Source organism: Salvelinus fontinalis, chromosome 29 (genome assembly GCF_029448725.1).
Source record: "Salvelinus fontinalis isolate EN_2023a chromosome 29, ASM2944872v1, whole genome shotgun sequence".
NCBI classification, from domain to species: Eukaryota; Metazoa; Chordata; class Actinopteri; order Salmoniformes; family Salmonidae; genus Salvelinus; species Salvelinus fontinalis.
This window is the reverse complement of record NC_074693.1, coordinates 31,026,179-31,053,713: the sequence shown is the minus strand read 5'-3', so window position 1 is coordinate 31,053,713 and position 27,535 is coordinate 31,026,179. Positions and strand designations below refer to the sequence as shown.

The 27,535-nt window shown below is 46.1% G+C and overlaps 1 protein-coding gene across 1 annotated transcript in view; it reads right to left on the bottom strand.

Moving 5' to 3' along the window:
* col23a1a (collagen type XXIII alpha 1 chain a) overlaps window positions 1-27,535 on the bottom strand; it is a 343,709-nt gene that overhangs the window by 153,078 nt on the left and 163,096 nt on the right. The window contains exon 3 of the mRNA XM_055889037.1: window positions 3,574-3,618. Within this exon, the coding sequence (XP_055745012.1) occupies window positions 3,574-3,618 (45 nt within the window). The remainder of the gene's footprint in view (window positions 1-3,573; window positions 3,619-27,535) is intronic.

Sequence of the window (27,535 nt, the reverse complement as noted above, 5' to 3'; positions counted from 1 at the left end):
CACTAGGACAACAACCTCCTGTTGACACTAGGACAACAACCCCATGTAGACACTAGGACAACAACCTCCTGTTGACACTAGGACCACAACCTCCTGTTGACACTAGGACAACAACCTCCTGTTGACACTAGGACAACAACCCCATGTAGACACTAGGACAACAACCTCCTGTTGACACTAGGACCACAACCTCCTGTTGACACTAGGACAACAACCCCATGTAGACACTAGGACAACAACCTCCTGTTGACACTAGGACCACAACCTCCTGTTGACACTAGGACAACAACCCCATGTAGACACTAGGACAACAACCCCATGTAGACACTAGGACAACAACCTCCTGTTGACACTAGGACCACAACCTCCTGTTGACACTAGGACAACAACCTCCTGTTGACACTAGGACAACAACCTCATGTAGACACTAGGACAACAACCTCCTGTTGACACTAGGACCACAACCTCCTGTTGACACTAGGACAACAACCTCCTGTTGACACTAGGACAACAACCCCATGTAGACACTAGGACAACAACCCCATGTAGACACTAGGACAACAACCTCCTGTTGACACTAGGACCACAACCTCCTGTAGACACTAGGACAACAACCTCATGTAGACACTACGGCAACAACCTCAGGCCATGCTGTAGACAGCTAGAGTCAGGCCATGCTGTTGAGAGCCATGCTGTAGACAACCTCCTGTAGACACTAGGACAACAACCTCCTGTTGACACTAGGACAACAACCTCCTGTTGACACCAGGACAACAACCTCCTGTTGACACTAGGACAACAACCTCCTGTTGACACTAGGACAACAACCTCCTGTTGACACTAGGACAACAACCTCATGTAGACACTATGGCAACAACCTCAGGCCATGCTGTAGACAGCTAGAGTCAGGCCATGTTGTAGACAGCTAGAGTCAGGCCATGTTGTAGACAGCTAGAGTCAGGCCATGCTGTAGACAGCTAGAGTCAGGCCATGCTGTAGACAGCTAGAGTCAGGCCATGCTGTAGACAGCTAGAGTCAGGCCATGCTGTAGACAGCTAGAGTCAGGCCATGCTGTAGACAGCTAGAGTCAGGCCATGCTGTAGACAGCTAGAGTCAGGCCATGCTGTAGACAGCTAGAGTCAGGCCATGTTGTAGACAGCTAGAGTCAGGCCATGTTGTAGACAGCTAGAGTCAGGCCATGCTGTAGACAGCTAGAGTCAGGACATGCTGTAGACAGCTAGAGTCAGGCCATGCTGCAGACAGCTAGAGTCAGGCCATGCTGTAGACAGCTAGAGTCAGGCCATGCTGTAGACAGGTAGAGTCAGGCCATGCTGCAGACAGCTAGAGTCAGGCCATGCTGTAGACAGCTAGAGTCAGGCCATGCTGTAGACAGCTAGAGTCAGGCCATGCTGTAGACAGCTAGAGTCAGGCCATGCTGTAGACAGCTAGAGTCAGGCCATGCTGCAGACAGCTAGAGTCAGGCCATGCTGTAGACAGCTAGAGTCAGTCCATTCTGTTCACAACTAGAGTCAGGCCATGCTGTAGACAGCTAGAGTCAGGCCATGCTGCAGACCGCTAGAGTCAGACCATTCTGTTCACAACTAGAGTCAGGCCATGCTGTAGACAGCTAGAGTCAGGCCATGCTGTAGACAGCTAGAGTCAGGCCATGCTGCAGACAGCTAGAGTCAGACCATTCTGTTTACAACTAGAGTCAGGCCATGCTGTAGACAGCTAGAGTCAGGCCATTCTGTTGACAGCTAGAGTCAGGCCATTCTGTTTACAACTAGAGTCAGGCCATGCTGTAGACAGGTAGAGTCAGGCCATGCTGTAGACAGCTAGAGTCAGGCCATGCTGTAGACAGCTAGAGTCAGGCCATGCTGCAGACAGCTAGAGTCAGGCCATGCTGTAGACAGCTAGAGTCAGGCCATGCTGTAGACAGCTAGAGTCAGGCCATGCTGCAGACAGCTAGAGTCAGGCCATGCTGCAGACAGCTAGAGTCAGGCCATTCTCTTGACAGCTAGAGTCAGGCCATGCTGTAAACAGCTAGAGTCAGGCCATGCTGTAGACAGCTAGAGTCAGGCCATGCTGTAGACAGCTAGAGTCAGGCCATGCTGTAGACAGCTAGAGTCAGGCCATGCTGTAGACAGCTAGAGTCAGGCCATTCTGGCGATATTTAGATAACGATGGGAACACAGGGACACTAAACCTGCGACAACCTGGTTAATTTGGGTCCCGAGGCAAAACCAGTTGAGAACCATTGATCTACAGCAGGGTTTTCCAAACTTGGTATTGAGGATTTCTACACTAAAGGATTACAAGGCACCGGTGGTTTCACCCTGAATCAGATCTGTTACTTACTGATCCCAATAAGTGTTTTGTGGTTTAAGAGAAACCCTAACACACTAAAGGAGGAGGGAGGGCCATGATGTTGGCAAGGCAGAATGTCATTAACATCGTCCTACTGCTCGGGCAGCTGCTACTGCTCAGGCTGCACCGCTAACACATGGGCAACGTTCATATGACCATGTGGCCAATGTTAGCGTTAGGTTGGAATGGACATGGGGGGACAGGGAGAAAGACCTGCTGTATTCTATCACTGACTGTTCTGAGTCATGGTTCACTGACTGTCCTAGCTCACTACCACATCATGCGTGCCCCCGGGGGAGAGAAAGATGGAGAAGAAGATGAAAGATGGAGAGAGAGAGAACGAGAGAGAGAGAGAGAGAGAGAGAGAGATGGAGAGGGAGAGAAGAGAAAGAGAGATGGAGAGAGATGACAGAGACAAGTGAGAGAGAGAGTGATGAGAGAGAGAGAGAGGATGGGGAGGAGAGGAGGAGAGATGATGGGGAGTGGTGGAGAGATGATGGGGAGTGGTGGAGAGATGATGGGGAGGAGAGGAGGAGAGATGATGGGGAGTGGTGGAGAGATGATGGTGAGGAGAGGAGGAGAGATGATGGGGAGGAGAGGAGGAGAGATGATGGGGAGGAGAGGAGGAGAGATGATGGGGAGTGGTGGAGAGATGATGGGGAGGAGAGGAGGAGAGATGATGGGGAGGAGAGGAGGAGAGATGATGGGGAGGAGAGGAGCAGAGATGAAGGGGAGGAGAGGAGCAGAGATGAAGGGGAGGAGAGGAGGAGAGATGATGGGGAGGAGAGGAGCAGAGATGATGGGGAGGAGAGGAGGAGAGATGATGGGGAGGAGAGGAGAAGAGATGATGGGGAGGAGAGGATGAGAGATGATGGGAAGGAGAGGAGGAGAGATGATGGGGAGGAGAGGATGAGAGATGATGGGGAGGAGAGATGATGGGGAGGAGAGGAGGATAGATGATGGGGAGGAGAGGATGAGAGATGATGGGGAGGAGAGGAGGATAGATGATGGGGAGGAGAGGATGAGAGATGATGGGGAGGAGAGATGATGGGGAGTGGTGGAGAGATGGGGATGCAAAAGAGGGGGAGGACTGAATGAGAGAGATGGGATGGGAAGAGGAAGAAAGATGTGAGGTAAGAGGAGAGAGAATGTAGAGAGGAAAGAGAAGAATGTGGGGACAGTTAAAGACAGAGATATGACACTTACCGGTATCACCTCTTCTGCCCATCCTTCCACGCTTTCCAGGAGGACCTGAAGGAAACACAGACAGAATGAAAAAGTCAAAAGTCATCAGTGGAAAGTCAGGGAAGAAGTTGTAGGTTTAGAGCTGGGGCTAAAAAGGGCATATGGGGATTGTGAACTACGGATGAGATAAAACAGTTGGATGTGTGTGTGTGTTAGCAGAGAAGTATGTCCATTGGGGGTGTTCTATACAGTTCATTCGCAAAGTATCCAGACCCTTTGACTTTTATTTTATTTTTATTTATTTATTTATTTATTTATTTTGATCCCCTTTTCTCCCCAATTTTCGTGGTATCCAATCGCTAGTAATTACTATCTTGTCTCATCGCTACAACTCCCGTACGGGCTCGGGAGAGACGAAGGTCGAAAGCCACGCGTCCTCCGAAGCACAACCCAACCAAGCCGCACTGCTTCTTAACACAGCGCGCCTCCCACCCGGAAGCCAGCCGCCCCAATGTGTCGGAGGAAACACCGTGCACCTGGCCCCCTTGGTTAGCGCGCACTGCGCCCGGCCCGCCACAGGAGTCGCTGGAGGGCGATGAGACAAGGATATCCCTACCGGCCAAACCCTCCCTAACCCGGACGACGCTAGCCCAATTGTGCGTCGCCCCACGGACCTCCCGGTCGCGGCCGGCTGCGACAGAGCCTGGGCGCGAACCCAGAGACTCTGGTGGCGCAGCTAGCACTGCGATGCAGTGCCCTAGACCACTGCGCCACCCGGGAGGCCGACCCTTTGACTTTTTACCCATTTTGTTACGTTACAGCCTTATTCTAAAATGTATGAAATATATATTTTTCTCATCAATCTACACACAATAACAATCAAATTTGTGCAACTGCATTAAAATATAAAAAACTTTACCTAAGTATTCAGACCCTTTGGTATGAGACTCAAAATAGAGCTCAGGTGCATCCTGTTACCATTGATCGTCCTTGAGATGTTTCTACAACTTGATTGGAGTCCACCTGTGGTAAATTCAATTGATTGGACATGATTTGGAAAGGCACACACCTGTCTATATAAGGTCCCACAGTTGACAGTGGATGTCAGAGCAAAGACAAAGCCATGAGGTCGAAGGAATTGTCCAAGAGCGCAGAGACAGGATTGTTTCGAGGGTACAAAAAATGTATGCAGCATTGAAGGTCCCCAAGAACACAGTGGCCTCAATCATTCTTAAATGGAAGACGTTTGGAACCATCAAGACTCATCCTAGAGCTGGCCTCCTGGCCAAATTGGGCAATCGAGGGGGAGGTGACCAAAAACCCCATGGTCACTCTGACAGAGCTCCAGAGTTCCTCTGTGGAGATGGGAAAACCTTCCACAAGGACTCCCCCAATCAGGCCTTTCTGGTAAGGTGGCCAGACGGAAGCCACTCCTCAGTAAAAGGCACATGACAGCCCGCTTGGAGTTTGCCAAAAGTCACCTTAAGGACTCAGACCATGAGAAACAAGATTCTCTGGTCTGATGAAACTAAGATTGAACTCTTTGGCCTGAGTGCCAAGCGTCACGTCTGGCGGACACCTGGCACCATCCCTACGGTGAAGCATGGTGGTGGCAACATCATGCTGTGGGGATGTTTTGCAGCGGCAGGGACTGGGAGACTAGTCAGGATCGAGGGAAAGATGAATGGAGAACAGAGAGATCCTTGATGAAAACCTGCTCCAGAGCGCTCAGGACCTCAGACTGGGGCGAAGGTTCATCTTCCAACAGCACAACGACCCTAAGCACACAGCCAAGACAATGCAGGAGTGGCTTCAGGACAAGTCTCTGAATGTTCTTGAGTGGCCCAGTCAGAGACTGGATTTGGACCCAATCGAACATCTCTGGAGAGACCTGAAAATAGCTGTGCAGCACTGCTCCCCATCCAACCTGACAGAGCTTGAGAGGATCTGCAGAGAGGAATGGAAGAAACTCCCCAAATACAGGTGTGACAAGCTTGTAGTGTCATACCCAAGTAGGGTCAAGGCTGTAATCGCTGACAACAGTGCTTCAACAAAGTACTGAGTAAATGGTTTGAATACTTATGTAAATGTTATATAATTTTTTATATATAAATGTGCAAAAATATCTAAAAACCTGTTTTTGCTTTGTCATTATAGGGTATTGTGTGTAGATTGACGAGGGTGAAAAAATGATTTTAATCAATTTTAACATAACAAAATGTGTAAAAAGCCAAGGGGTCTGCATACTTTCCTAATGCACTGTATGCTCACCGCAGCATACCGCAGCATACCACAGCTATACCGACTGAGGTTTGAAGCAACTTTTAAATGAGGAACCACTGTGTGTGAGGTGCTCCAGATGTAATACACGACGCCAAGAACATCTGGATGCACCTGAGTGGGAACAGGTGTGTGTGTGTGTGTGTGTGTGTGTGTGAGATCAACATGCTTTTCTATGAACTGAACACATCCCATACACACAGTCACAGACATCCCATAAACACACACAGTAACAGTCATCCCATATACACACAGTCACAGTCATCCCATGCACACAGTCACAGTCATCCCATATACACACAGTCACAGTCATCCCATACACACAGTCACAGTCATCCCATATACACACAGTCACAGTCATCCCATATACACAGCCACAGTCATCCCATACACACAGTCACAGTCATCCCATACACACAGTAACAGTCATCCCATATACACACAGTCACAGTCATCCCATACACACAGTCACAGTCATCCCATATACACATAGTCACAGTCATCCCATTAACACACAGTCACAGTCATCCCATACACACAGTCACAGTCATCCCATACACACAGTCACAGTCATCCCATATACACACAGTCACAGTAATCCCATATACACACAGTCACAGTCATCCCATACACACACAGTCACAGACATCCCATACACACACAGTCACAGTCATCCCATCCTCTCTCTCTGATGGCCAGCCAAACCAAACACAACCTCTCTCCTCCACTGGTTTGGTGCCAATCCTCACCTCACCCATGACCTGCCATTAAAGCCTGTCTATCTCATGTTGAGGAAGAGACACAGTACAGCTATGAGGCAGCCAGAGCAGTTAAAACACCAGGACAGGTGCCAGGATACTGTATGGTGAGGCCAGCGAGGATGAGACAGCCAGCATATTAAAGAGAGACCAGGGCAGAGCAAAACAGAGCAGGAGCTATGATGGAGCCAGATGCTTTCCCACTGAGAATTCAATAAACACACAGACCCCATGCTGGTGAATATGGGAAAGGTTGGAACTTCTGGAAAAATGAGTCATACGCTGTATAAATCTAAATAAATATGTGTAAATCTCAGCTCTTGCTTGAGTACAGATGTAGGATCTTAATTTGATCACCCTGTTGCAGTAGAACTGTACTGCAATGCAGGAAATGTAAAATGTGTAGTGTATTTGAGGTTTAAAAAGGTTTCTGAAGTTTGTAATTTACACTTTGAAATGTCAAACTCGATTTTCCCTTATGGGAAATGGATCAATCCCTACAAGAAATGTCAATTAATTATAATCCATATTATTCACATTTCCTGTTGCTGCAGGATTATTTTCGTGCTATAGCAAAACTGGCTCAAATTAAGATCTATATGTATATATTTGAACTTTGTTTTTGAGATCATAGCACACAAGTGCACATTGTACCACAATACATTTACCCCAAAACTCAGAAAAGTTCCCAAAGGTATGAAGATTTTTTTCTTCTCAATTTCTTCAGTCCACCACCATCCAGCATCCCTCTGCCTCAGAACGTTCTATCTGGCTATTGGACCCCCTCACTTCCCCTCACAACCACCTTCAGAGATCTCCCCGACTGTGCAGGTAAATGGGAACCATACTGGCTCTGGGCCTGGCCTGGGTTAATAGTCTAGCTTTGTGTTCTGCTGCTAAACTGCTCTGGCTGCAGATATGCTTCCTCCTTGCAGTCTGTTCCTCTTGTTGTACCTCTGCAGACTCCTCCAGCACAGTCCTGTTCTCTCTATCATCTCTCCTGCTCCGTAACTGATTCTTTCATTTCATATCTCCCTCCCTCCAGTTCTCCCTCCTGTTATCTCTCTCTCTCTCCCTTTCCCTCTCTCTCTCTCACTCGCTCTACCTCTCTCGCTCTCCCTTTCTCTCTCTCTTTCTCTCTTTCTCTCTCTCTCTACCTCTCTCTCCTGCTCTCTCTCTCTTTACCTCTCTTTCTCACTCTCTACCACTCTCTACCCCTCTCTCTCTCTCTCTACCCCCCTCTCTCTCTCTCTCTACCCCTCTCTCTCTACCCTTCTCTCTCTCTCTCTACCCCTCTCCCTCTCTTTCTCTCTCTCTACCTCTCTCTCTCTCTCTCTTTACCCCTCTCTCTCTCTACCCCTCACTCTCTCTCTTCTACCCCTCTCTCTCTACACCCACCCCGTATCTTTCTATATCTACCCCTCTCAATTAAATTAAATTAAATTTCAATTTAAGGGCTTTATTGGCATGGGAAACATATGTTAACATTGCCAAAGCAAGTGAAGTAGTTAATAAACACAGGTGAAATAAACAATACAAATGAACAGTAGACATTACCCTCACAAAAGTTCCAAAAGAATAAAGACATTTGAAATGTCATATTATGTGCAAATAGTTTGTTCTTCACTAGTTGCCCTTTTCTTGTGGCAACAGGTCACAAATCTTGCTGCTGTGATGGCACACTGTGAAATTTCACCCAGTAGATATGGGAGTTTATCAAAATTGGGGTTGTTTTTAAATTCTTTGTTTTCAAATTCTTTGTGGGTCTGTGCAATCTGAGGGAAATGTGTGTCTCTAGTTTGGTCATATATTTGGCAGGAGGTTAGAAAGAGCAGATACGTTTCCACCTCATGTTATGGGCAGTGTGCACATAGCCTGTCTTCTCTTGAGAGCCAAGTCAGCCTACGGCGACCTTTCTCAATAGCAAGGCTCACTGAGTCTGTACATAGTCAAAGCTTTCCTTAAATTTGGGTCTGTCACAGTGGTCAGGTATTCTGCCACTGTGTACTCTCTGTTTACTGCAGCCAAAGAGCATTCCAGTTTGCTCAGTTTTTTTGTAAACTCTTTCCAATGAGTCAAGTAATTATCTTTTTGTTTTCTCATGATTTGGTTGGGTCTAATTGTGTTGCTGTCCTAGGGCTCTGTGGGGTCTGTTTGTTTTGTGAACAGAGCCCTAGGACCAGCTTGCTTAGGGGACTCTTCTCCAGGTTCATCTCTCTGTGGGTGATGGCTTTGTTATGGAAGGTTTGGGAATCACTTCCTTTTAGGTGGTTGTAGAATTCAACATCTCTTTTCTGGATTTTGATAATTAGTGGGTGTCGGCCTAATTCTGCTCTGCATGCATTATTTGGTGTTTTACGTTTTACTCAATTTTTGCAGAATTCTGCATGCAGTCTCAATTTGGTGTTTGTCCCATTTAGTGAATTTCTTGGTTGGTGAGTGGACCCCAGACCTCACAACTATGAAGGGCAATGGGTTCTATGACTGATTCAAGTATTTTTAGCCAGATCCAAATTGGTATGTCAAAATGTAAGATCCTATTGATGGCACAGAATGCCCTTCTTGACTTGTCTCTCAGCTCGTTCACAGCTAGGTGGAAGTTACCTGTGGCGCTGATGTTTATGCCAAGGTATGTCTAGTTTTTTGTGTGCTCTAGGGCAACAGTGTCCAGATGGAATTTGTATTTGTAGTCCTGGGCATTATTTGGAACACCATTATTTTAGTCTTACTGAGATGTACTGTCAGGGACCAGGTCTGACAGAATCTGTGCAGAAGATCTAGGTTCTGCTGTAGGCCTTCCTTGGTTGGGTACAGAAGCACCGACAGCAAACTGTAGACATTTGACTTCAGATTCTAGCAGGGTGAGACCGGGTGCTGCAGACTCTTCTAGTGCCCTCGCCAATTCATTGATGTATATGTTCCATTAGGGTGTGTGTTTTGCAAAGTTTAACCACACACTTGTTGTTTGTGTACATGGAATTTATAATGTTGTATGTTTCCCGCCCAACATCAATTTCTATAGCACACTCTCATGCCAAATTGAGTCAAAAGCTTCTTTTTTTTAAATCAACAAACCATGAGAAGACTTTGCATTTATTTTGATTTGTTTGTAGTACAGTGATTTGGTAAAAAGCCAATTTGACATTTTCTCAGTACATTGTTTTCACTGAAAAAATGTACGAGTCTGCTGTTTATGATAGTGAGGATTTTCCCAAGGTTACTGTTGACCCATATCCCACAGTTGTTATCGGGGTCAAATTTGTCTCCATTTTTGTGGATTGGGGTGATCAGTCCTTAATTCCAAATATTGGGGGAGATGCCAGAGCTAAGGCTGGTGTTAAAGAGTTTAAGTATAGCCAATTGGAATGTGTGGCCTCTCTCTCTCTCTCTCTCTCTCTCTCTCTCTCTCTCTCTCTCTCTCTTTCTCTCGCTCCCTCTCTCTCTTGCGCTCTCTCTACCTCTCTCTCTCTCCCTTTGCTTCTAACTTTCCCACCTCCTCTCCCTCTGTTTTTTTATGTAGGCATCACTGCCTCTCTCCTGTCTCCCCCTCCTCCTACCTCATAACCCTGCATGCCCCTGCCTCTTTTTGCCACACTATCCCTGCGTACAGGTATTAATAGCCCCCGAGTGCTCTCCACTTCCCCTGCTCCACTCCCCCATTTCCTCCAGCCATAAACACCACAGTGAACCTGCCCTGGCACCTGCCCTGGCAGGGACTGACAACTCAATACAAGGGGGCCAGAACAGATTCCTGGGGCGGTGGGGGGGTGTGGGGAGGGGCAGGTAGGGGGGGTAAGGGGGGTTCAGGAGGTACAGAGTCTCGAGAGTATAGAGCTTCATGTCGCTAAGTTTATCCTGACCACTGACTGTGTTCAGAGCAATAATCCAGTATTGATATTCTGGTCTGTTGGTCTGTTGGTCACCAGGAGCCCCTGCAGTACCTCTGTTTCTGTTGGACATGAAAGGCAGAGGGAGGTGTCATGCCGACAGACACGGAGGTGGCCAGGGCTGAAGGGGACTGTAACCGGACCATGTGATTCGTCGTGTGCAGTGACTTCCGTGGTGATGACAGGCTGATGTAGGGCCAGGATTGACTGGAGGATTAATGCTTGGTCTCTCTCTATGTGTTCCATGCTTGGTCTCTCTCCATGTGTTCCATGCTTGGTCTCTCTCCATGTGTTCCATGCTTGGTCTCTCTCCATGTGTTCCATGCTTGGTCTCTCTCCATGTGTTCCATGCTTGGTCTCTCTCCATGTGTTCCATGCTTGGTCTCTCTCCATGTGTTCCATGCTTGGTCTCTCTCCATGTGTTCCATGCTTGTTCTCTCTCCATGTGTTCCATGCTTGTTCTCTCTCCATGTGTTCCATGCTTGGTCTCTCTCCATGTGTTCCATGCTTGGTCTCTCTCCATGTGTTCCATGCTTGGTCTCTCTCCATGTGTTCCATGCTTGGTCTCTCTCCATGTGTTCCATGCTTGGTCTCTCTCCATGGTAATTTCCTAACACTCTTAAATAGCTTCCTTTGTGTCTCTCCTCTAGCTGATCTGACAGGACTTGACAAGTGGAAGCACATCGGTGAAAACCTATCTAGACCCTTCACCTCTCAATTGTGTCCAAGGAAAGGAGACAAGGAGAGGAAGCCATGTGTGACTATTAGGACAATCACCATCAGTGATCTAGAGGTTAAAGGTTATCCAATCCTGGATGGTGTTTAAAGGTTTATGGCACAAGCTAATGGCAAAACAGGCTAAGAGATCTAAGAGAAGAAATAACTGAGGTCAACTAGTATCTGAAGCCAGAAGAGAGCGTATTGAAGTAACGTTAATTGTTTTTAACACTTGAACGATATACTTCGACCTCTGACTTGGCTCAGTTGACCCCCATCCGCTCCTCAAACTACCTAACAGAGTTTGGCATCAGTGTCCATATCCACCAAGCGTCTCGAACTAGGAGTGGTGATCTGGGATCAGTTTGGCTTTTTAGATAATAATGAATAAGATCATACTGCATATACAGAGTGGACCTGATCCTAGATCAGCAGTTCTACTGTGAGAGGCATTATGGATACAGGCCCAGGAGTAGGAGTAGTCAAGTAGTAGTCACCTCTCAGCGAATATACACTAAATATACCAAACATTAAGAACACCTTCCTAATATTGAGTTGCACCTTTTGGCCTCAGTCAACATGGGCCAGTATCCCTGTGGAACACTATCTACACCTTGTAGAGTCCATGCCCTGATGAATTAAGGCTGTTCTGAGGGCAAAACGGGGTGCAACTCAATATTAGGAAGGTGCTCCTAATGTTTTGTACACCCAGTGTATATAAAACACAGGACTACACGTTTTTTTGACTACACTGGGCCTTTAACTGTTGCCCCTGGTTGGGGGTCTGGGTTTGACTGGCTAGAGCTAGCCCTGAGTGGCAGGAGCATTGCCTGTTTGGGAAAACACACACGGAGCACAGCCCACAGCCCACTAAACCTCACACCATGGCCTGCAGTCACACACAGAGAGAGACCGTTCACCCACCATTACTTTCGGAGAGGTGAAGTCAGTGTGGAGACAGTACTGAAACTCCAGTCAGAAAAGGAACAGGTTCAGACACACACACCAGCATGCTCATACACATCAACATACACAGCTCATTTTAGACATGCTGACATCCACAACTAGCTCACTGACAAGAGCCATCCGCTTGACTGGGGACTGGGATTGGAAACAATTTCTCCATCAACGCTTATACCGGTGTGTGTGTGTGTGCGCACGCGCGCGGCCGGGCTCCGGTCTGGTGAGTGTTACCAACTGCATCCCATCATCCTGGATTCCATCTGCTATGACCCTGTAGGCCACCCCCCTCCCACACGCACACGCACGCACGCACGCACGCACACACGCACGCACGCACGCACGCACGCACACCACACACACACACACACACACACACACACACACACACACACACACACACACACACACACACACACACACACACACACACACACACACACACACACACACACACACACACACACACACACACTCTTTGCCTCTAGTTAGTGTATAATTCAGAGAATGAGAGTTGGCCTGAGGAGAGAGAGACATTCCATATTTCTCTCCCAAAAGATTGAATATGAATGAATATGTCCAAATTACATGAATGCACAACCGATAAATGCCAAACCCTTTCCTCTAGGACCTAAAACATGTATCTACAACATTGTAATAGTTTTTTTTAATGTTTTTTTTTTTTACAGGAACTCATAACTCATTTTAGTTCTTTGTGCAAAGAATCATTTGCAAAATTGAGTGATGAAAAGCTTAACAATATGTGTCTTCAGAACAGTTTTTGTCAAGGCAAGAGTAGAGGGCTGGAGAGAGTTTAATCTGTTTAAATTCTCTATTGATGAGCCAGCAGTTAGTCTTCTACATCTGGAATAACTCCTTCCTTCCTTCCTTCCTTCCTTCCTTCCTTCCTTCCTTCCTTCCTTCCTTCCTTCCTTCCTTCCTTCTCTCTCTCTCTCTCTCTGTCTCTATCTCTCTCTCTCTCTCTCTCTCTCTCTCTCTCTCTCCCTGTCTCTCCATCTCTCTCTCTCTTTGTCTCTCTCTCTCTCTCTCTCTCTCTCTCTCACTCTCTCTGTCTCTCTCAATTCAATTTCAATTCAATTTAAGTGCTTTATTGGCATGGGAAACATATGTTAACATTGCCAAAGCAAGAGAAGTAGATAATAAACAAAAGTGAAATAAACAATAAAAATTAACAGTAAACATTACACTCACAGAAGTTCCAAAATAATAAATACATTTCAAATGTAATATTATTTCTATACATAGTGTTGTAACGATGTGCAATAGTTAAAGTACAAAAGGGGAAATAAATAAACATACATATGGGTTGTATTTACAATGGTGTTTGTTCTTCACTGGTTGCCCTTTTCTTGTGGCAACAGGTCACACATCTTGCTGCTGTGATGGCACACTGTGGTATTTCACCCACTAGATATGGGAGTTTATCAAAATTGGGTTTGTTTTCTAATTCTTTGTGGATCTGTGTAATCTGAGGGAAATATGTGTCTCTAATATGGTTGTACATTTAGCAGGAAGTTAGGAAGTGCAGCTCAGTTTCCACCTCATTCTGTGGGCAGCGGGCACATAGCCTGTCTTCTCTAAAGTGCCAGGTCAACCTACTGCGGCCTTTCTCATTAGCAAGGCTATGTTTTGTATTTGTGTTTGTGAACAGAGCCCCAGGACCAGGTTGCTTAGGGGACTCTTCTCCAGGTTCATCTCTCTGTAGGTGATGGCTTTGTTATGAAAGGTTTGGGAATCGCTTCCTTTTAGGTGGTTGTAGAATTTAACAGCTCTTTCTGGATTTTGATAATTAGCGGGTATCGGCCTAATTCTGCTCTGCATGCATTATTTGGTGTTTTACGCTGCTACTCTGAGGATATTTTTGCAGAATTCTGCATGCAGAGTCTCAATTTGGTGTTTGTCCCATTTAGTGAATTCTTGGTTGGTGAGCGGACCCCAGACCTCACAACCATAAAGGCAGTGGTGGGCCGTCAGGGCCTGCAAGGCCTTCTCTGCTGGCCTAAACAGCATCAGAATATAATTTTAAAAAATATGTATTTTCCCACAAATATGTATTAAATTATTCCCCAGAGTAAGAGTTATACTCTTCATTTCATAGCCTTCCTCTTGGTTGCACTGCTTCCAGCCCCAGGTTGAGATTTGGAGGGCTGGTCTTTATGTTAGATCTTTTATCCAATCATATTCAGCCATCATGTGTTGCCAGGGGTCTAAAATCTGTCCTCAGGCCTTCAGAATCAACAGTGCGGGCGCTTGTAGCTTATAGTGAATGGAAATGAAAATGTAGTGTCAACCAATCAGCTTTAGAGTTGGCTATTGTACGCCTGCTGGCTGGCTCCAGTGTTACACAGGAGCCAGCTAGCAGGCGTAGTGCGTGCACGTCTTTTGATTGGATTACCAATATTGAGAGGCAGGTCCTATGGGCAGGTATATGCAGATCTAGGAAACTGAATTTGATAAACGAATTAATTCGCGTACTACTAAGCTGTTTTTTCAACCCACAATGGCGGAAGGAGGAGAAGATATCGATTTGGTCGAGGATATAATTATAACGCCATTCTCAAGACGAACTTTTCAAGAAAAGTTAGACATTGTAAGGAGAGGTCGCCCGACGCCACAAAGCCTGTCACAGGCGGGAAAGGGGTTCGTTCGCTCGCCACTTTCAAAGTTTCAACTACGAGCGCTGTCAATGGCTCACAGGCTCCGAGAAGCACTGCAAACTGTACTGCTGGGAATGCCTATTATTTGCAAGTGATCGATTTGGTGTTTGGAGCCACACTGGCTTTGCAAACTTGAGTTGTCTAACCAAGGCAGCAACGAGACACCAAAGTACGGCTGGGCACTTACAAGCAATGGTGCTTTTGAAAACTTTTGGGGACACCGGAGTGGATCTACAGCTCAAAGAACAAGCGCGCAGGGCAACGGAGCTGCACAATGAAAAGGTGAAGGGAAATATTGAAAAGACTCATTGATTGTGTCATGTTTTTGGGTAAACACTGTTTACCCAAAAATGTCAATTTGTCAATTTCAAGGTGACGCAACGCCTGGTTATACTGCGTTTCTGTCTAAATGTATAGTGTCTAGAGCCATGGCATCATAATGATGGTAATAAGAGGTGGATTAATTCGGGTGGGACTGTGTAGTACCTCACTGAAGGCCCACGCCCCAGGCCCACGGCATGCCACTGCATAAAGGGCAATGGGTTCTATAACTGATTCAAGTATTTTTAGCCTGATCCAAATTGGTACGTCAAATTTTATGTTCCTTTTGATGGCATAGAAGGCCCTTCTTGCCTTGTCTCTCAGATCGTTCACAGCTTTGTGGAAGTTACCTGTGGCGCTGATGTTTAGGCAGAGGTATGCATCGTTTTTTGTGTGCTCTAAGGCAACGGTGTCTAGATGGAATTTGTATTTGTGGTCCTGGCAACTGGAACTTATTTGGAACACCATTATTTTAGTCTTACTGAGATTTATTGTCAGGGACCAAGTCTGACATAATCTGTGCAGAAGATCTAGGTTCTAAGATCATCAGTAAACAGTAGACATTTGACATCAGATTCTAGTAGGGGGAGACCGGGCAGCTGCAGACTCTTCTAGTGCCCTCGCCAATTCGTTGATATACAGTTGAAGTCGGAAGTTTACATACACTTAGGTTGGAGTCATTAAAACTCGTTTTTCAACCACTCCACAAATTTCTTGTTAACAAACTATAGTTTTGGCAAGTCGGTTAGGACATCTACTTTGTGCATGACACAAGTAATTTTCCCAACAATTGTTAGCAGACAGATTATTTCACTTATAATTCACTGTATCACAATTCCAGTGGGTCAGAAGTTTACATACACTAAGTTGACTGTGTCTTGAAACAGCTTGGAAAATTCCAGAAAATGATGTCATGGCTTTAGAAGCTTCTGATAGGCTAATTGAGTCAAATGGAGGTGCACCTGTGGATGTATTTCAAGGCCTACCTTCAAACTCAGTGCCTCTTTGTTTGACATCATGGGAAAATCAAAAGAAATCAGCCAAGACCTCAGAAAAAAATTGTAGACCTCCACAAGTCCGGTTCATCCTTGGGAGCAATTTCCAAACACCTGAAGGTACCACGTTCATCTGTACAAGCAATAGCACACAGGTATAAACACCATGGGACCATGCAGGCTTCATACCGCTCAGGAAGGAGACGCGTTCTGTCTCCTAGAGATTAACGTACTTTGGTGCGAAAAGTGCAAATCAATCCCAGAACAACAGCAAAGGACCTTGTGAAGATGATGGAGGAAACAGGTACAAAACTATCTATATCCACAGTAAACAAGTCCTATATGGACATAACCTGATAGGCCGCTCAGCAAGGAAGAAGCCACTGCTCCAAAACCGCCATAAAAAAAGCCAGAGTACGGTTTGCAACTGCACATGGGGACAAAGATCGTACTTTTTGGAGAAATGTCCCCTGGTCTGATGAAACAAAAATATAACTGTTTGGCCATAATGACCATCGTTATGTTTGGAGGAAAAAGGGGGAGGCTTGCAAGCAGAAGAACACCATCCCAACTGTGAAGCACGGGGGTGGCAGCATCATATTGTGGGGGTGCTTTGCTGCAGGAGGGACTAATGCACTTCACAAAATAGATGGCATCATGAGGGAGGAAAATGATGTGGATATATTGAAACAACATCTCAAGACATCAGTCAGGAAGTTAAAGCTTGGTCGCAAATGGGTCTTCCAAATTAACATTGACATACTTGTAATTAACAAGCATACTTCCAAAGTTGTGGCAAAATGGACAACAAAGTCAAACTATTGGAGTGGCCATCACAAAGCCCTGACCTCAAACCCATAGAACATTTGTGGGCGGAATTGAAAAAGTGTGTGCGAGCAAGGAGGCCTACAAGCCTGACTCAGTTACACCAGCTCTGTCAGGAGGAATGGGCCAAAATTCACCCAACTTTTTGTGGGAAGCTTGTGGAAGGCTACCTGAAACATTTGACCCAAGTTAAACCATTTAAAGACAATGCTACCAAATACTCATTGAGTGTATGTAAACTTCTGACCCACTGGGAATGTGATGAAAGAAATAAAAGCTGAAATAAATCACCGTCTCTACAATTATTCTGACATTTCACATTCTTAAAATAAAATGGTGATCCTAACTGACCTAAAACAGGGAATGTTTACTTGGATTAAATGCCAGGAATTGTGAAAAACTGAGGTTAAATGTAATTGGCCAAGGTGTATGTAAACTTCAGACTTCAACTGTATATGTGCAAGAGGGTGGAGCTTAAGCTGCATCCCTGTCTCCACCTACGGCCCAATAGAAAGAAACGTGTGTGTTTTTTACCAATTTTAACCGCACACTTGTTGTTTGTGTACATGGATTTCATCATGTCGTAAGTTTTTCCCTCAACACCACTTTCCATTGACTTGTCTCTTTCCCTCTTTGTCTTTTGTTTTCTCTCTCTCTCCCTCATCTCTCTCTCTCTATCTTTCTCCATCTCAGACTCATTTAAAGAGAGAGACATGATGTAAACACAAAAGACAAAAAGAGGAAACAGTTTGTGATTCAGACAAGCTGCTCTCTGTGTCTGCTCCGTCTCTCTCTCCCTCCCTCTCTTTCTCTCTCCCTCCCTCCCGCTCTCTCTCTCCCCCTCTTTCTCTCTATTCTTAGCATACAGGGAGAAGACAAAGCGAATAAATAAAGTCCAACAGAACATCAAACCATCAATAAACCATCATGTAAACACTAGACAGAATTCAGAACATCAAACCAGACATCAATAAATTGTCATGTAAACACTAGACAGGATTCAGAATATCAAACCAGACATCAATAAACCATCATGTAAACACTGGACAGGATTCAGCAGGCTCTTTGGGAGTTAACACGTCTAATCTACTGTAATCTGTAATAACATGGTCCAACAGCGGGATGAGACGTCAGACCTCCCAACCTAAACAGTGCTGGTCACAGTGAAATATGCTGATCCACGCTGAATGAGGGAGCTACAGTAATCCACGGGGTTTACACAGAACTGACTCACCCTGTCTACGTCCCCATTGGCACCGTATTCCCTTTATAGTGCACTACTTTTTACTCCCTTTTGCTCCCCAATTTCGTGATTACGATCTTGTCTCATCACTGCAACTCCCCAACGGGCTCAGGAGAGGCAAAGGTCCAGTCATGCGTCTTCCGAAACATACATCATGCGTCTCCCGCCAAACCGCGCTTCTTAAAATTTGAACACCCGCTCCCTTAACCTGGAAACCAGCTGCGCCAATGTGTCGGAGGAAACGCCATTCAGCTGACGACCGAAACCAGGCTGTATGTCACGTTCCTGACCTATTTCTGTTAGTTTGTTATGTGTGTTAGTTGGTCAGGACGTGAGGTTGGGTGGGCATTCTATGTTTTCTGTTTCTGTGTTGGTTTTGGGTTGCCTGGTATGGCTCTTAATTAGAGGCAGGTGTTTGGCGTTCCTCTAATTAAGAGTCATATTTAGGTAGGCGTTGTCACAGTGTTCGTTGTGGGTGATTGTCTTCCGTGTCTGTGTAATTGTTTGCACCATACAGGACTGTTACGGTTTGTTCGGTTTGTGTAGTCTTATTGTCCTATTCGTGCGTTCTTATTGTTTTATGTGAGTTCGTGTCTATGTTAAACGTTTGTAGCCTGTGTGTGCACATCGTTTATTTAGCTTCACGATCGTTTTCTTGTTTTGTTAAATAAATATGTGTTCAAACTTCGCTGCGCCTTGGTTCCCTCAATACTCCTCCTTTTCGGTCGAAGAGGAGGACCGCTGTTACACTGTAGTGAAAACGCAACACTGTGATGCAGTGCCTTAGACCGCTGCGCCACTCTGGAGGCCCTGTAGTGCACTGCTTCTGACCAGAGCCCTATCAAAGTAGTGCACTATGTAGGGAATAGGGTGGCATTTGGGATGCACACTTAATAGTATCTAGTACAGTCTGGGGACTAGAACACAGTACCACAGTGAGAACAGGGCTAGGGTTGAAAACACTCTACCCTTTCCCTCTGTTCTTCTCCAGTTCTCCCTCTAAACTTCCCACACTCCCTCACTCTCTTGCTCCTTCCTTTCCTATTGTACCTCCCTCCCTCCTCTCCTCTCCTCTGTCCATAGATGTGACCTCTCTAATGGATGTGCCACCCAGTGAGTGTCTGCACACTGCATAAAACCAAACCTCTCCAATAAACATCAACACTTCCAGCATCAACAACCAAAAGTATCCTAGTGTGTGTGTGTGAGTGTGTGTGTGTGTGTGTGTGTGTGTGGTTAAAAAGGGGATGTTTTTCTGGGGTCAAGCCATTTGAAGAGGCGCCACGCATAGGGCCCATTTTAATGGAGCGCCCAACACAACAAGCACGCACACACATACATACATACACATACTTGTGCAAATTCTAACAGACACATGCTCAGTACACATCCTCTCACATTCCTTGTTTTGTTTCTAAAAAGGTACTTCAGAGTTTATTGTCTATAAACACAATTCCATCCACAGTTTTATGCAAGTAAAGTCATACCGTATAAAAAAAAGCTGTGATGAAAACAGGAAGTTTCGGTACAATTTTCTAAATGCCGACAGATCATTTGATCGTTCGACATGGTGGGATCTTTTTGTCTGTAAAATTAATGGTGTGGGAAATGGTGTTGGAAATGCCTTTATATTTATATCATTTCCATCATGTCGAAGTAAACTTGGAGTAACGCGATGATTTGTTGTGTGGTCCTCCCACTACGACTCATCAGGAAAGCATGCAGTTTATTACTGTAGACTACAGATGAAATAAGTTATGATGAACTTCACAGGATGTTGAAAGTGTACCTTGATCTTGATGCTCCTTTCCAATAAATATCGAGGGTCTTATTCTGGTGACATGATGATCGATGCTTGACTGTCGTTTCAAAAATAAAAATATTTGTGCTCTTATCCATAATAATCTCATCATGTAGAGCAGTGGTTCCCAAACTTTGTATTGTCCCGTACCCCTTCAAACATTCAACCTCCAGCTGCGTACCCCCTCTAGCACCAAGATCAGCGTACTCTCAAATGTTGTATTTTGCCATCAATGTAAACCTGCCACACACACACTATACGATATATTTACTAAACATAAGAATGAGTGTGAGTTTGTCACAACACGGCTCGTGGGAAGTCACAAAGACCTCCTAGGGCACAAATAATAATATCATAATAATCAATAATTTTGCTCTTAATTTAACCATCTTACTGTCACGCCCTGGCCTTATTATTCTTTGTTTTCTTTATTATTTTAGTTAGGTCAGGGTGTGACATGGGGAATGTTTATGTTTTGTTGGTTTTGGGTGTTTATTTGGTAAAGGGGTTATGGGGTGTAGTAGATGGTTTTGTGTTGAGTGTATATGTCTAGAGTTGTCTATGTTGGTTAGTTATCTAGGAGAGTCTATGGTTACCTGAATGAGTTCCCAATTAGAGACAGCTGATTTCGGTTGTCTCTGATTGGGAGCCTTATTTAGGGTAACCATAGGCTCTCATTGATTGTGGGTAATTGTCTATGTAAGAACGTTTGTAGCCAGTGTGTGTAAGTGCACAACGTTTGTAGCTTCACGGTCGTTTTGTTATTTTGTTGTTTTGTTAAAGTGTTTTTGTGTCGTGTTCATCTTCGTGTTATAATAAAAGAAGATGGCTTATTTTCCAACTGCTGCATTTTGGTCCGTTAATCCGCCACACGATCGTGACAGAATTACCCACCATAGGACCAAGCGGCATGACCAGCGGCAACAGGAGAAATACAAGGATTCATGGACATGGGAGGAAATTTTAGACCGGGAGGTACCAGGAGAATATAACCGCCCCAAAGCTGAGCTGGAGGCAGCGAAAGCAGAGAGGCGGCGATATGAGGAGCTAGCTCGGAGACAGGAAAAGGAACCTACAAAGGATCTGGGCTACACTACGTGGGAGGAGATCGACAGGTGGGCGATCAACCCAGGGAGAGTGCCGGAGCCCGCCTGGGATTCTCTGGCGCAGTGCGAGGAGGGATACCGGCGAATGGAGGCAGCACGACGAAGCGGTAGGAAGCCTGTGGGAAAACCCAAAAAATTTCTTTGGGGGGGGCTTAAAGGGAGAGTGGCGAAGTCAGGTAGGAAACCTGCGCCTACTCCCTGTAATTACCGTGGAGAGCGAGAGTACGGGCAGACACCGTGTTACGCAGTAGAGCGCACGGTGTCTCCTGTACGTGTGCATAGCCCGGTGCGGGTTATTCCACCTCCCCGCACTGGCAGGGCTAGATTGAGTATTGAGCCGGATGTCATGAAGCCGGTCCTACATATCTGGCCACCAGTGCGTCTCCTCGGGCCGGTTTACATGGCACCAGCCTTACGCATGGTGTCCCCGGTTCGCCTACATAGCCCGGTGCGGGTTATTCCACCTCCCCGCACTGGTCGGGCAACGGGGAGCATTCAACCAGGTAAGGTTGGTCAGGCTCAATGCTCGAGGGAGCCAATACGCCTGCACGGTCCGGTATTTCCGGCGCCACCTCCCCGCCCCAGTTCAGTGCCACCAGTGCCTACACCACGTAACAGGCTTCCAGTGTGTCTCCAGAGCCCTGTTCCTCCTCCACGCACTCGTCCTATGGTGCGTGTCTCCAGCCCGGTATCACCAATTCCGGCACCACGCACTAAGCCTCTTGTGCGTCTCCAGAGTCCTGTGCATCCTGTTGCTGCTCCCCGCATTAGCCCTGAGATGCGTGTCCCCAGTCCGGTACCACCAGTTCCGGCCCCACGCACTAGGCCTAATGTGCGTCCCCAGGGTCCAGTATGCCCTGTTCCTGCTCCCCGCACTAGCCCTGAGATGCGTGTCCCCAGCCCGGTGCCACCAGTCCCGGCACCACGCACCAGGCCTACAGTGCGCCTCAGCCGGCAGGAGTCTGCCGTCTGCACAGCAATGACTGAACTGCCCGTCTCCCCAGCGCCATCTGAGCCATCCGTCTCCCCAGCGCCATCTGAGCCATCCGTCTCCCCAGCGCCATCTGAGCCATCCGTCTGCCATGAGCCTGCAAAGCCGCCCGTCTGCCATGAGCCTGCAAAGCCGCCCGTCTGCCATGAGCCCACTGAGCCGTCCGCCAGACAGGAGCCGCTAGAGCCGCCAGCCAGACAGGAGCCGCTAGAGCCGTCCGTCAGACAGGATCTGCCAGAGCCGCCAACCAGACAGGATCTGCCAGAGCCGCCAACCAGACAGGATCTGCCAGAGCCGCCAACCAGACAGGAGCAGCCAGATCAGTCAGCCAGCCATGAGCAGCCAGATCCGTCAGCTAGCCATGAGCAGCCAGATCCGTCAGCTAGCCATGAGCAGCCAGATCCGTCAGCCAGCCATGAGCAGCCAGATCCGTCAGCTAGCCATGAGCAGCCAGATCCGTCAGCTAGCCATGAGCAGCCAGATCCGTCAGCTAGCCATGAGCAGCCAGATCCGTCAGCTAGCCATGAGCAGCCAGATCCGTCAGCTAGCCATGAGCAGCCAGATCCGTCAGCTAGCCATGAGCAGCCAGATCCGTCAGCCAGCCATGGGCCATCCCTCAGTCCGGAGCTGCAGTCCCTCAGTCCGGAGCTGCCATTCTTCAGTCCGGAGCTGCCCCTTACCCTGGTGCTGCCCCTTACCCTGGTGCTGCCCCTTACCCTGGTACTGCCCCTTACCCTGGTACTGCCCCTGATCCTGGTACTGCCCCTTACCCTGGTACTGGACCTTAGTCCGGAGCTGTCCCTTAGTCCGGAACTGCCCCTTAATACAATGGGGTTAATGTGGAGGGGGGTCGTTTGGAGGAGGCCTAGGAGGTGGTTAGGTACTGTGGTGACGTGGGGACTACGACCAGAGCCGGAGCCGCCACCGTGGAGGGGAGCCCACCCAGACCCTCCCCTAGACTGTGTATGGTGCGCCCGGAGTTCGCGCCTCAAGGGGGGGGTTATGTCACGCCCTGGCCTTATTATTCTTTGTTTTCTTTATTATTTTAGTTAGGTCAGGGTGTGACATGGGGAATGTTTATGTTTTGTTGGTTTTGGGTGTTTATTTGGTAAAGGGGTTATGGGGTGTAGTAGATGGTTTTGTGTTGAGTGTATATGTCTAGAGTTGTCTATGTTGGTTAGTTATCTAGGAGAGTCTATGGTTACCTGAATGAGTTCCCAATTAGAGACAGCTGATTTCGGTTGTCTCTGATTGGGAGCCTTATTTAGGGTAACCATAGGCTCTCATTGATTGTCGGTAATTGTCTATGTAAGAACGTTTGTAGCCAGTGTGTGTAAGTGCACAACGTTTGTAGCTTCACGGTCGTTTTGTTATTTTGTTGTTTTGTTAAAGTGTTTTTGTGTCGTGTTCATCTTCGTGTTATAATAAAAGAAGATGGCTTATTTTCCAACTGCTGCATTTTGGTCCGTTAATCCGCCACACGATCGTGACACTTACATATAAAACGTTATTTGTTAATCGACAATTGTGAATAATTCACCACAGGTTAATGAGAAGGGTGTGCTTGAAAGGATGCACATAACTCTGCAATGTTGGGTTGTATTGGAGAGTCTCAGTCTTAAATCATTTTCCACACACAGTCTGTGCCTGCATTTAGTTTTCATGCTAGTGAGGGCCGAGAATCCACTCTCACATAGGTACGTGGCTGCAAAGGACATCAGTGTCTTAACAGCACGATTTGCCAAGGCAGGATACTCTGAGTGAAATCTGGATACTTATTTTCCACCATAATTTGCAAATAAATTCATAAAAAATCCTACAATGTGATTTTCTGGATTTTTTTCCTTCTCATTTTGTCTGTCATAGTTGAAGTGTACCTATGATTACAGGCCTCTCTCATCTTTTTAAGTGGGAGAACTTACACAATTGGTGGCTGACTAAATACTTTTTTGCCCCACTGTATACCAGGAGCTGTGCCAGCAGCCCCGCCACGTCTGACTCATCCAGCTGTAATGCATATAATTCAGTGGCTTGTATGCAAAGCAGTAATTGTTTAAAAACATATCCTGCCATCTCACTGATGCGTCATGAAACAGTGTTTGATGAAGGCATTGTCTTTATAGTTTTTTTGGCCTTTTCCCCCAGCATTGTCCCAGCCATATCCGCAGCAGCAGGAAGAATTAAGTCCTCCACAATAGTATGGGGCTTGCCTGTCCTAGCCACTCGGTAGCTCACCATATAAACCGCTTCTAGCCCCTTCTTATTAGTGGTATTTGTTGCTTCTATACATGTTAAATTGCCATGTTTTCTTTCTAAATATCTGCGCAAGAGTGAAGGTTTCATTGAGTTGTGAGATAGTACATTTGCACATATAACACACTGTGGCTGAGGAAAGGCACTACTCCCAATATAAGTGAACCCCAAATCAATGTAGTTCTCATCTTAGTTGCGCCTCTTCGATGGTCCAACGTCCCTGTCTGTTCGGTGCTTTCCTGGTTAAGGGGGCAGTAGCTCTTCGGCTGCATCAGATTCACAACTATCAGTGTCCATGCTAGCTGGGCTAGCAACAAATGTAGAATTACTGATGCTTGCATTGGATGTGCTCGTGGAAGCAGAACAACTTGTGTCGTCTACAGGTGCAGGTGTAGTACTGCTGGTAGTTGCAGTACTACCAGTAGAGGTGGTATGTGTCTCTATGGACGCGGGCCTTACTTTTTTAACCATTTATCAATTTTCGAGCAAACGGAACGAGCAGCAGCTACGTTTGGCTACACACGGACCGTTAGTGGAATTCCCGCGAGAGAGTAATGGTTAATGTGATTGGACGAATCTGGGTTTGGCGGATGCCAGGAGAACGCTACCTGCCCGAATAGAAAGTGTCCACTGTAAAGTTTGGTGGAGGAGGAATAATGGTCTGGGGCTGTTTTTCATAGTTCAGGCTAGGCCCCTTAATTCCAGTGAAGGGAGATCTTAACGCTACAGCATACAATAACATTCTAGATGATTCTGTGTTTCCAACTTTGTGACAACAGTTTGGGGAAGGCCCTTTCCTGTTTCAGCATGACATTGCCCCGTGCACAAAGCCAGGTCCATACAGAAATGGTTTGTTGAGATTGGTGTGGAAAAACTTAACTGGCCTGCACGGAGCCCTGACCTCAACCCCATCGAACACCTTTGGGAAGAATTGGAATACCAACTGCGAGCCAGGCCTAATCGCCCAACATCAGTGCCCCACCTCACTAATGCTGTTGTGGCTAAATGGAAGCAAGTCCCTGCAGCAATGTTCCAACATCTAGTGGAAAGCATTCCCATGGGCATTAATATGTAGTTGGTCCAACTCTATATTAATGCCCATGATTTTCGAATGAGATGTTCGATGAGCAGGTGTCCACATACTTTTGGTCATGTAGTGTACAGTATATGACTGTTCAGACATGGTGAAAGTCTATTATGTCAGGGTTAGTTAAAACTTCTTATGGCTGAGGGCAGTATTGAGTAGCTTGGATGAATAAGGTGCCCAGAGGTGCCCAGAGTAAACTGCCTGCTACTCAGTCCCAGTTGCTAATATATGCATATTATTAGTATATTTGGATAGAAAACACTCTGAAGTTTCTAAAACTGTTTGAATGATGTCTGTGAGTATAACAGAACTCATATGGCAGGCAACAACCTGAGAAAAAAATCCAACCAGGAAGTGGGAAATCTGAGGTTGGTCGTTTTTCAACTCATTCCCTAGTGAGATATTGAGATATTGGTCATGTTGCACTTCCTAGGGCTTCCACTAGATGTCAACAGTCTTTAGAACCTTGTTTGATGCTTCTACTGTGAAGGGGGTCCGAATGAGAGGGGAATGAGTCAGAGGTCTGCCAGAGAGCCACGAGCTGGCCACGCTCGTTCACGTGAGAGCGAGCTCTGTTCCATTGCAGTTCTGAAGACAAAGGAATTCTCCGGGTGGAACATTATTGAAGATTTATGTTAAAAACATCCTAAAGATTGATTCTATACTTCGTTTGACATGTTTCTATGGACTGTAACGGAACTTTTTGACTTTTCACCTGCTCCTAGTGAACGCGTTTCGTGAGTTTGGATCTGTTTACCAAACGCGCTAACAAAAGGAGCTATTTGGACATAAATGATGGACATTATCGAACAAAACAAACACTTATTGTGGAACTGGAATTCCTGGGAGTGCATTCTGATGAAGATCATCAAAGGTAAGTGAATATTTATAATGTTATTTCTGACTTATGTTGACTGCACAATATGGCGGATATCTTTTTGGCTTGTTTGGGCTCTGAGCGCCGTACTCAGATTATTGCATGGTTTGCTTTTTCCGTAAAGCTTTCTTGAAATCTGACACAGCGGTTGCATTAACTTCTTATGGCTGCAGGGGCAGTATTGAGTAGCTTGGATGAAAGGTGCACAGAGGTGCCCAGAGTAAATGGCCTTCTCCTCAGTCATAGTTGCTAATATATGCATATTATTATTAGTATTGGATAGAAAACACTCTGAAGTTTCTAAAACTGTTTGAATTATGTCTGTGAGTATAACATAACTCATATGGCAGGCAAAAACCTGAGAGAAAATCCAAACAGGAAGTGGAAATTCTGAGGCTGGTAGATTTCAACCAAGCTCCCATTGAAATCACAGTGAGATATGGATGAGTTTTCACTTCCTACGGCTTCCACTAGATGTCAACAGTCTGTAGAACTTTGTCTGATGACTCTACTGTGAATGGGGGCCGGATGAGAGGAGAATTAGTCAGGTCTGCCATGAGGTGACCATTCTTTGACCACGCGCGTTCACATGAGAGGGAGCTCCGTTCCATCGCTCATCTGAAGTCAATGTAATTTTCCGGTTGGAACGTTATTCAAGATTTATGTTAAAAACATTCTAAATATTGATTCAATACATCGATTGACATGTTTCTACGGACCGTTACGGAACTTTTGGACATTTCGTCAGGTTTTAGGGAACGCGCTTCACAGACGCTGGATTTGTATACCAAACACGCAACAAAATTAGCTATTTGGTCATAAATGATGGACATTACCGAAAAAAACGAACATTTCTGTGGAAGTGGGAGTCCTGGGAGTGTATTCCGACGAAGATCAGCAAAGGTAAGTGAAGATTTATAATGATTTTTATGAGGTTTGTTGACTGCACAATTTGGGCGGGTAACTGTATGGCTTTGCTGTTGTGGCTGAACGCTGTTTTCAGATGATTGAATATTGTGTTTTGCCATAAAGCTTTTTGAAATCTGACACAGCGGTTGCATTAAGAACAAGTGTATCTTTAATTCTATGTAAAACATGTATCTTTCATCAAAGTTTATGATGAGTATTTCTGTTATTTGACTTCTTTGGATATTTTGGAGGCATTTCTGAACATGGCGCCAATGTAAACAGAGGTTTCTGGATA